This window comes from Arachis ipaensis, chromosome B04 (genome assembly GCF_000816755.2).
Source record: "Arachis ipaensis cultivar K30076 chromosome B04, Araip1.1, whole genome shotgun sequence".
Classification (NCBI taxonomy): domain Eukaryota; kingdom Viridiplantae; phylum Streptophyta; class Magnoliopsida; order Fabales; family Fabaceae; genus Arachis; species Arachis ipaensis.
In genome coordinates, this window is record NC_029788.2 from 16,340,755 (window position 1) to 16,350,715 (window position 9,961).

At 34.7% G+C, this 9,961-nt stretch overlaps 1 protein-coding gene across 3 annotated transcripts in view; it reads right to left on the minus strand.

The window, feature by feature from the left end:
- Nucleotides 1-9,761, minus strand: part of LOC107639028 (phospholipase D zeta 1) — an 11,714-nt gene extending 1,953 nt beyond the window's left edge. The window contains exons 1-17 of one of the 3 annotated variants that reach the window (XM_021120892.1): nucleotides 9,639-9,755; nucleotides 8,960-9,003; nucleotides 8,364-8,465; nucleotides 8,120-8,235; nucleotides 7,874-8,015; nucleotides 6,702-6,872; nucleotides 5,584-5,757; nucleotides 4,685-4,927; nucleotides 4,453-4,569; nucleotides 3,884-4,023; nucleotides 3,607-3,756; nucleotides 2,797-2,953; nucleotides 2,194-2,709; nucleotides 1,639-1,749; nucleotides 533-679; nucleotides 249-446; nucleotides 63-164 (exon numbers count right to left, since the gene is read on the minus strand). In XM_021120892.1, the coding sequence (XP_020976551.1) occupies nucleotides 63-164; nucleotides 249-446; nucleotides 533-679; nucleotides 1,639-1,749; nucleotides 2,194-2,709; nucleotides 2,797-2,953; nucleotides 3,607-3,756; nucleotides 3,884-4,023; nucleotides 4,453-4,569; nucleotides 4,685-4,927; nucleotides 5,584-5,757; nucleotides 6,702-6,872; nucleotides 7,874-8,015; nucleotides 8,120-8,235; nucleotides 8,364-8,465; nucleotides 8,960-8,962 (2,589 nt within the window). In that variant the 5' untranslated portion in view covers nucleotides 8,963-9,003; nucleotides 9,639-9,755. Of the gene's footprint in view, nucleotides 1-62; nucleotides 165-248; nucleotides 447-532; nucleotides 680-1,638; nucleotides 1,750-2,193; nucleotides 2,710-2,796; nucleotides 2,954-3,606; nucleotides 3,757-3,883; nucleotides 4,024-4,452; nucleotides 4,570-4,684; nucleotides 4,928-5,583; nucleotides 5,758-6,701; nucleotides 6,873-7,873; nucleotides 8,016-8,119; nucleotides 8,236-8,363; nucleotides 8,466-8,959; nucleotides 9,004-9,178 lie in introns of those variants that run through there. The other 2 variants (XM_016342437.2, XM_016342438.2) reach the window with 2 other exon arrangements.

The window sequence follows — 9,961 nt, forward strand, 5'->3', positions numbered from 1 at the left end:
AAATTTTAACCTCAACTCAAAATCATATACAATACCCAACCGAAAAAAACATGAAAATTTACCTCAGAATCTCTAGATCCAAGCAGGCTTCTATCATTAATATTAGCAGATCCAATCAAACTTATGCGATCATCAACAATCATGATTTTACTGTGAACATACACCTGCCAAAATGCTCATATCATTAAGCTGACTGCTGACTGGAACAACTTTAGTGTACAAGACAATAGAAACAAAAGAATACCAACCTGGCTGGTTGCTACAGGACCACCATCAAAAAGTCTACCATAAGACCTCAAGCCAAAAAAAGAGATGTAGTCATGTATTTTTGAACCAAGAAGTTCATAAAGATTATGTAATATAGAATTCTGCCCTCTACAAATGGTTCGATACTGCCAGTGCATTATTGCTCTCACAGATGCTGCACCACTATCATCAAGACCCCCCTATATAACACAGAAGTTCAACAGTCATAAAGAAACAATTCTCTTATTGCTGAAATAGAAAAAAATAAAATAAAATTGATTATAACCTGGAAGCCAGGTAGGAGAGGTATGACAATGATAACCCGAAAGGATTTATTTTCATTGTATGCTAGCATAATCCGTCGATACAAAGCTTCCAAAACACGGTTCCGAATCATTTCATCTCCAGAAAGACCTGAGATAAAAAATTGATTCTGGAAAAAATTCCCCAAGAATTATCAAAGCTATTCATCAAAGTTGAAGAAAGAGGGGGAGGGAAGACATAATATTGCTTAAATTGACAAGTTTGATGAATATTAGTATTGTTATTAACAAAGGTGTTCAACTATATGATATTTCATACATGAAGGGTTACCTGCAATATAAGTCTAAAGAGAAAGTCCCAATATTTTTTATCTGTTCCCCGACATATTTATAGATTAAAAAAGGGGCAAAAGTTTCTGTTTAACAAAAAATTTCAAACTGAGTTTTTCAAGGGAAAGTGAAATATAAACCAAGCGTCAGAATTCATTTTTCCTTTTGAGTTTAATTTTGATACAATGAAGGTGAAAATATATTTTACACAAATTGCATTCATCTTTTGGATAACCATACAAGCGGAACTTGTGAAAAAATAGTTATTTTGCTGACATGATGATATGTAATTCAATGCATGTGTAAAACTTCTTTATACAAACAGTGCATCAAAATTAAATTCTTTTCCAAATAGTATAAATAAGGAACCATCATTTATGTGTTTGCATGTGCAGAAGGCTTCTATTTTGGCCTAAACAAAGAAGTGCAAAAGGCTTCTATTTCTGAAACTGTACTATGTAACAAACATGGTATAAACCACGTGTAAGTTAAGCATGAGTAAGAGCATGGAAAGCTATTGGAGCCAGAGCCTGAGACATTAGATATTACATAGAAACAGGATAGTAATTCAAATGTTTAAAACAACTGCACTTCAGTTACTGTATGAAACAATTGTATGGGAACCCAAGTAATTATTAACCATTTCTTTTCTTATTGTCAATATAATCAAAGCTTATAAAAAAAAATTCAATAATGGATAAAGCAAGACTACTTTTGTATCATCATCTTGATAACCATCAACAAAAACGAGTATTACAGTCTATGGAGATATGGTAAAAAGAAGAAGCGCATTTGATACCTCAATGTAGATGAAGTATTCTGCTTTTTCAATAAGAGAGCAATAGGCATTGTGTATGCTCTCTTCCGTTTGGCTTGTTCCAGCAGACCATTGACTGACGCTCCTAATAACCTATCAATAAAAGCAATTTTATTGGCATAAAAAACTACTAGTGTCAATAAAACAATATAATAAGTGAGAGGAGCAAAAAAGTGAATGCAAAAGATCATATGTTCATCTACATGAGAGCTGAGCATCCAGTAAGATATGAAATATTACCCACCTACCAGGAGGCTTTGGTCCTTCGGGGGAAAACAAAGGATCAAAGTCAACAACTTTCATGATGAAGCATTTTCCAAATTTTAATGACACTTTTGGTCAATTATCATCTGAAAAATATACAATAACAACTGCCACCCCAAGCTTTTTCCATGAGATAGACTACATAGATCAAATGACACATATCCTATAGTAATCTAATCACAAAGACTTACATAACAGGTGAAACAAAATGTGATAGTTATCGACACTATTATATTTAAGTAGCTTGCTGACAGCAATACGAGTACAATGTACCTGACAACGGCAGGAAACACGAGGGCCAACTTGCCCTGATTCATCTGCAAAATCTCCCTGATCACCACGCTCTTGTGTTTCCCACCATTCTGGACCAGTACTTTGTTGCTCAACATGAGGCACTCTATCCAGAGACTTTTTCTCATCATAATGCATATATCCAAGATCATCTACAAAGCCCTTCATTGGGGTGTCTTGACCAACAGCTTCAATTTTCACCCTCCGAAAAGAGAAAGGAAGACCACCACCAACCTTTATTGGCTTATCAACGTGATGTATGAAGTTTAACCCGTTCATTTTGGGGTCTCCTTCAGACTCATCACGAGTCAAAAGTAGAGGAACATCTTGTTCTTGGGATAATGAAGAAAATGAATCTTCTCTCTTGATGACTCTATGATTCTCAGCATTATTGTTTTCAATCTCCATCTCAGTGCTTCTTCCCAAGTAATGTGGAATAACCATATGATGCTGAGGCATAAGTAAAGGTATTGCTTCCTCATACGGAGCTTTATTCCTCTGATATGGGGAAAAAGAAACAAGATTTCCAATTAGGATAATAGATGTAAGACCAAGATGAATTAATTGATTTCAGATGAGCCTAACCTTCGCATAATTCCATCTTTGAACAAAGTGCCGAGCAATATCACGACAAGGTGGTCCCCAAAGGGCGCAATGAACATCATGCCAAGGCATACGAGGATAATTTCTACGATCCAATTCATCTTTCATTGTATCTTCCCATGAATTAGGTTCAGATTCCCTGGAAAATTGAAAAAAATCTGTGAATTCAATCCCACAAAAAAATGATAGCCCATAAAATATGAATAAAAAGTTATAATAATATATTAACACATATCAATGGTGAAACATACTAATTTAGTTATATTGTATTCTTATGCTATTATAAAAGAGAAGAGTGACGTATATGAAGCAACCAAATGAGTTTGAATCATAGTAGTCAATCCCGGATCTCGTCGCATCCCAGACGTCCCCCAAAGAAACACACATATATATATATATATAAGTAAAAGAAGAAGAAGAAGAAAATCAAGAGAAACCATGTATTGAGCATCATAACTAATAATCCAAAATCTTAAGTTCTATATTTCATAATAGTTCCATAATCCATAATAAATATAGTCATAAAAAATCAATTTTGGTATCTGCTTTTGCTCCTTAAGAGAAGCATCAGTCACCAATTTCTTCTTTAACAGCAGATTGTTACTCTAATTTCTAATGTAATATAAAAATATAACCTTCAGTCTCCAGGAAACCATTTCAATCTTCAAAAATCAGAAGTGTTTTCTGTAATTCTGTTTTAACTACATGAAGCTTCTAACAATTACATAGCATGGTCAAATAGACTTTTACAGAGCTCCTTTGTAATTTTTATTTTCTATTGACAAAACTCACCTAGGGTTATAAAAGTCCTTTCCAGGCCAGATTAGAGGAGGGCAATCCCCCACTTTATGCTCAGATGAGTCATAACGGCCAAAGCACAAATCCAGTCCTCCAATGAAGCAAATATGGTTATCGACAATGACCAGTTTTTCATGGTGAGACCTGAATATAATCATGGGAACATAGGAAACATAAAATCCTTAGTATGCTTTATGGTTTGATACTTGCTTGGAAGAAGACAAAAATCATGAAACAAAAGGAAGAAAGCCGTATTTGGGAAGATGCATACCATAGATAAACACCAGAAGAAAAGTGATCAGGATAGCGTAGTACCCTCACGTTCTCATGAATGCTAAGAAGCTTTCTCTTGCTATAGACACTGTTGATTTTCAAAGCAAGAGCCACCTCTTTGTACAGAAGAATGTAGATCTGCATTAACAAATAAAAGCATTCAAGCAATCCTCACACTACTATGAAACCCAAGAAATTCAAAAACATTTAATCTTAGGTGTCATGCAATACAATTGAGAATAATCACAATAAACTAACTAATACAATTAATTTATAGACATTGTTGATTTTCAAAAGCAAGAGCTAACTCTTTGTAAAGAAGAATATAAATCTAAAATCTGTGTTAACAAGTAACAAATAAAAGCATTCATGCCAATCGACACACTTCATCACAATGAATGCCAACGAAATCTAAGACCCAACATCATGCAAAAATCCTTGCAATGTGTCCAAATATCTCTTACAATTTGAAGAACTCAATAAAAAAAGGTTATTAAGAACTATGGTTTCTTAAGTAAATCTGCCAAGGCATTGTGGAAACTGAAAATAGTTTCCGTTAAAGGTTACCTGAACCCCTTGCTTAGCCTTTGCTTCCAACAAATTATCAAGCCTTGATGATGCATGAATGTCAAAAGGTCGCCTGAGATACAGTTCTGGGCATACCCACCATCCACAGATGAATATCTTTGGAATTTTTCAATCATTGAACAGAAATTTGAAGATAATCATTTTTCCATGTTGATAAAAAAAAAAAAAAAAGATATATCATGAAATGCTGATGATGAATCATTTTTCAAACCTCTGATCTTGCATCCTCAATTGAAGAAGCAATTGCATCAAATGCTGCTTGCCCATCCACGAACCATTGGGCTTGACTACCATCTTCAATTAAGCCTCTTGGAGGAGCAAATGACCCATAGCGGTGAGGATAACACCAGCCTTCAGGAGGCCTAAGTCCAGCATCATTAATTGCTGCAACCCAATCTTTAACTTTACTGCTACTTTTCCCTCTAATTCTAATGCTCCGGATACCGCACGTCACCTACAATATTAAGCCAAGTGTTCAAAAACTATGTAACTCTGTACAACCAGATATCTGATAACATGAACAAGTCAGCTTTGATGTGCAGATACATCAAAATTGTTAACATATCAGTATCAATACTATATCTCATATCAATACTTGTATTATTCTTTTGCATTCATATTTTTTATATATCTCTAAAGTTTTCCTTTTTGAATATCAAATGTTAGAAGTTATACTCTTTGAAATATTGAAGATAAATTTGTTCATATCAATTATTTTTCTCTAATTATATTATCATTTTTTATTTTTTATACATAATTATTTGTGATGTAATTTGTGATTATATATATATACCCACATCCAATTTTTATCTATAAAATTGTCATATTTGCATATTGTATCATACTATATCCAATACTCATCCATATTGGTGCAACATAGAAAGTCAGCTAATAACTAGTAAAAATATTAGGATTTGATCCATGAAATTTTATTGGATAAATGGCCTGGTAGATTACTCCACAAATTTGGTCCTTGGATAACTTTTTCGCATCTAAACACTGAAAAATTTGTAGCATTTTCTAGGGCCAAATCCATGTCATATGAGCAAATATTGTCATCTGAGGATGACAAATTTGATGGAAAAAGAGATATAAAGGAGAACTTCTCACCTTGAATGAATGGCGTAAAGGATTTCGTTCCTTTATTTCACTAGCCAGTGACAGACGACCATCCCCATTCCCATCCGATGGAGGCAGCACATCAAAGACAATAATGTCTAAGGGCTGCTTATCAAAAGGATCTGCCAGCAATGCCAAGAATCCAGGTTTCAATACAGCCCATACCTGTAGAAAACAAGAAATTGATAATTGCAAAAGTCAAAATAATAATAATAATAATAATAATAATAATAATAATAATAATAATAATAATAATAATAATAATATATCAATGCTTTGAACCAAAGACGAGTAAGCAATGAATAGCCCCGCCATCCCATATCACAGGATCCCAACATTGAGGATGTTCGGATGCGAGATCCGGGATTGACATGGGAGGCTGGGAGCATATAGTAAGAAATACTGCCAGCCCCATCTGAGGGTTGAGGTATGTCTTGGCTAAGAAATGGGTAGGGTTCCCTGCTCTAAACATTTTTCTCTCAGAAACCAAACAATAAGGAAATATGATTCGACCATCTATAATCTATACTCCTTAAGAAAGTGGACTTCCCCTATCGAACTAAACTTTTATTTTCCAAAATAACCAATGTTGCATCTTCAATTGGCCCCAAATTCAAAATGAAACTGAAAATAATAATAATAATAAAGAAAAGGTTAGCGCAATGCATGAGGCTCCAAGGTTTGAGGAAGGTAGATAGACACAACCTTACCTCTACAACAAAAAGTAGATTCTAGGATTTGAACCACAATGACCATCAGGTCTCAAAGTATTGACTCTGTTATTGGGCCGAGGCTCACCCCTTATTTATGAGAAACTTCTAATATATTGGGGGAAAAAGTATAATGTTAAGTTAGAAGTTCTCATTCAGTTTTAAATGGGACAGAATATACCTAAAGATTTATATTCTTGATATACATAGCAAGTTATCACAGTTACTGTATTATTGACTTCTCATGCTATATAGGTTACATATGTTATGTGTATATTCAAATCTGACTTCCTTTGAAGTGATGAAATGTTGCACGCAAAACATTTAGATTCTACATATTATCAAGAGAAACCAAGACAAGTAAATCATGTTGACCTAATTCAAAATAAGAAATGTCACCTTTTGCCAGTTGTCATTACAACAACTAAAACAGCTAGATGTACAACACTTTCTGGAATCATCATCCTTTGGAATTTTGGGCAGATGTTTCACCATTACATAATCTTCTTTCAGCTTAGGTCCATATTCAGGCAAAAAAGATAGCTTCGATACCTCTAAAAACTTGCAGACCTATGACACAAAGTTGCTGCTTAACAATTTTCAAGCGATCATAAACTAGCATGCAAATACAACAAGACATCAAAAGCAGAGGAATGCACCAAACAAATAATTATTAAAAAAAAAGAAAGAAAGAAAGAAAATAGTCATGGACTTCAAAATTCAAATGAAACTAAAATATGTCCTATAAGTTCCTACGTCATAATCAATACTCCTGCAGAGGAAATGGAAAGCCCAATGCACTAGGTTCCCACAATCATGGACTCTAGGGATTAGGAAACCACGATAAGCAACCCTAATTGCCAAATATATGATCTCTGTTTATCAATAAAAACTGCAAATTTTTTGCTGAAAAGCTAAGGTCATGCGAACAGGTTCCACAATTTAGGACAAGTGCATCTGATCGTCAACCAAAAACAGTATCATCATCATGCATCTGGCTACCTGTTAATGAAACTAGTGCACTATCCGAAATCAACAGACTCCACAGTGGTAGAGTAGCAAAGAAACAGAGTTCTAATTTTCCTTTTTATTTTATTTTATTTTTATTCCTACTTTAGGAATGTTAGATGTCAACCAATTTCAGAGCACTGAAACAGGAGCATGCAAGAAGAGCATGACTAAATATTGGCTATTATGTTTTAAAGATATAGGCCCAGTATCCAGTACTATAGCACTTGTAACTCCTGGATTTTATCTTTTTAAACAATTTGCATAGCCCCTATATCTATTATTCTACTTATATTTGTTTCACCACAAAGGCCCCATTGTAAGTTGTTATGACTGACACAATCAACCCAAGGATGATGTTAATTGACTTCATTTCATATGTTAAATTAACAAATCAACACATAGTCCCTCCTTCAATAAATCCAATTGTAGGAATTTATTTATATCTTTCATCCGACCATAGATGCCATATACGCTAAAACCTCAACAATGAATCGATAACAGTGTAACAAGATTATGACATGATTAACATCAGTGGTTAAAGGCTCATGCGCAAAGCATACCTCTGGAGAGTTAACAATACTGATATTTCCCAAAAAGTGATTCAGATATCCTTGCATTGCACTCTTTGCCCTGTCTGACACAGACTGCTGCCTACCTAAGGCTGGTCGTATAATTGGTAGAGCAGCACTAGATGGAACATCTCTGGACCAAATTTCATATTACAGGAAATTATGACGACAAATTAGCATATTGATATTGTAAAAGTGCGCCAACAAAAGTTGCATGCCAGTGGGGTGGGGGTTCACCTGTTTTTTGCATATTCATCAGCATGTGAAGCAAATGTTTCATCATCAGCTTCATCGTCATCATGCACCATAGTAGTGTGCTCTCCTATTCCTAGATTTTGAAGCCATTCTTTAACCTTTAATATAATTTTTCAGTGAACATTACATCAAAACAAATAGCATATATAAAAAAAAAATTCTGCAAATGCATTTATTTATAAGCAATAAAAAGATCCATCTTAAGAAAACATTGCTGATCCAATACCTGTTCTTGCTTCTCATGAATTTCCTCAAAAAAGGCACGCTTCTTTAATGCAAAATGCAAATAAAATACTTGAGAAGCTTTCTTCACTAGCTCCCACTTGAACTGGAACAAAAATGAGATATAAATAAGTATACTCCTTTAGGAAGGAAGATCGAATAAAATAAATAATAATACGTAGAAAAACCACGATTCTTTTTACAATGAAAGAAAGAGTAATGCTAGGGAAATAATAACACAAAAGTTACCTTATTTATCCATTTATTTCAGCAATAATTAAGGAATACAAAATAAAGAAACAAATGCATTAAAAATAGCTATAAAAAAAAGAAACAAGTTATGGCTCCCTATGGTTCCCACACGATGGCCCCCAAACATTATACTGAAAGACAAGGCAGTACTGGCAACTGCGAACAAACTTTAAAACACAATCATCAAACCAAAGGTGTAAAACTATTTTCAGCTAAAACAAAAACTGAAAGGCCAGAGATATAACTAACAGTAACATTTATTTGGAGAAAACAAATGAATTCCAAAACAATGCAAAATATACAAATTGCAGCAAAGCATTGTCAACTCTGAAGTCAAAAGAGTCAAACCATTGCTAAATTTAAAACCTCTGTTCAGTTTCCTAATTCATAAGCACATATGATAACCAGCATAGAAATGCAATTAGATTGAAATACTCGAACTAATTCCGTATACTTTCCCTTGCTTTCAGTTCACACAATCATCTTCAGCGCTTGCTATAACCGAATTTTCAGTGTGCAATTTAACAACATAAGCAGAATCACGAAGAGAGAGAAATTGCGATGTACCTGTTTGTACTGAAACCGAATGGTGTAAGAGAGCTGCATAGGGCTTATGTCGCTGGCGTCAGGGCGAGAGACGGAGACGATGGTAGCCTTGGGAAGTTCGTCGAAAATCCGAGTAGCCTCGCCGGCGCCTCCATGTCGGAAAGACGGAACAGACGACATCTCCTCCGCCGCCGCCGGAGACGGCGGCTGCTCCGGTTTCATAGGGAAGTAACGGTGGGCGCCGCCGTCGGACATTAACTGCTCAGTCGCCATCGGCAAAATATAATCGGCGGCGAATTAGAGAGAAGCGATGAGGGATCGGAATAGGAATTGTGAAGAAGAAGAAGAAGAGAAGCTGAAACGGCGTCGTTGGTTGCTTCGGATCCGAAGCTAATCGAGAGAGAGAAAGAGTGGAAGCGTCGGCTTTCGTGAGAATGGGAGTTTATGGCAGGCTGAAACTGTGAACAGCGTCACAAAAAAGTGCACAAAACTTCATTTCTTCACTGGCTCTACTTCCCTTTTCAGAATTCTTCTAGCCATACTCAAATTAAATTTATTTAATTGAATTTAATTATAAGTTAAATTATATTTTTGAAGCATTGTTTCACTCCAGATCATTACCCGCTAACTATGCTAATCAGATGAGATCATAATCTACGATATTAGTAGTTTGTAGATGCCAAATACATTATAAATTGATGAAAATAATTTTAAAATGATAGCTGCTCATTTATTTTAGGTAAAAATAAAATGAAATGGTGCTATTGTTAATTTTTTTAAAAATATATTTTTTTTCATTTTAAT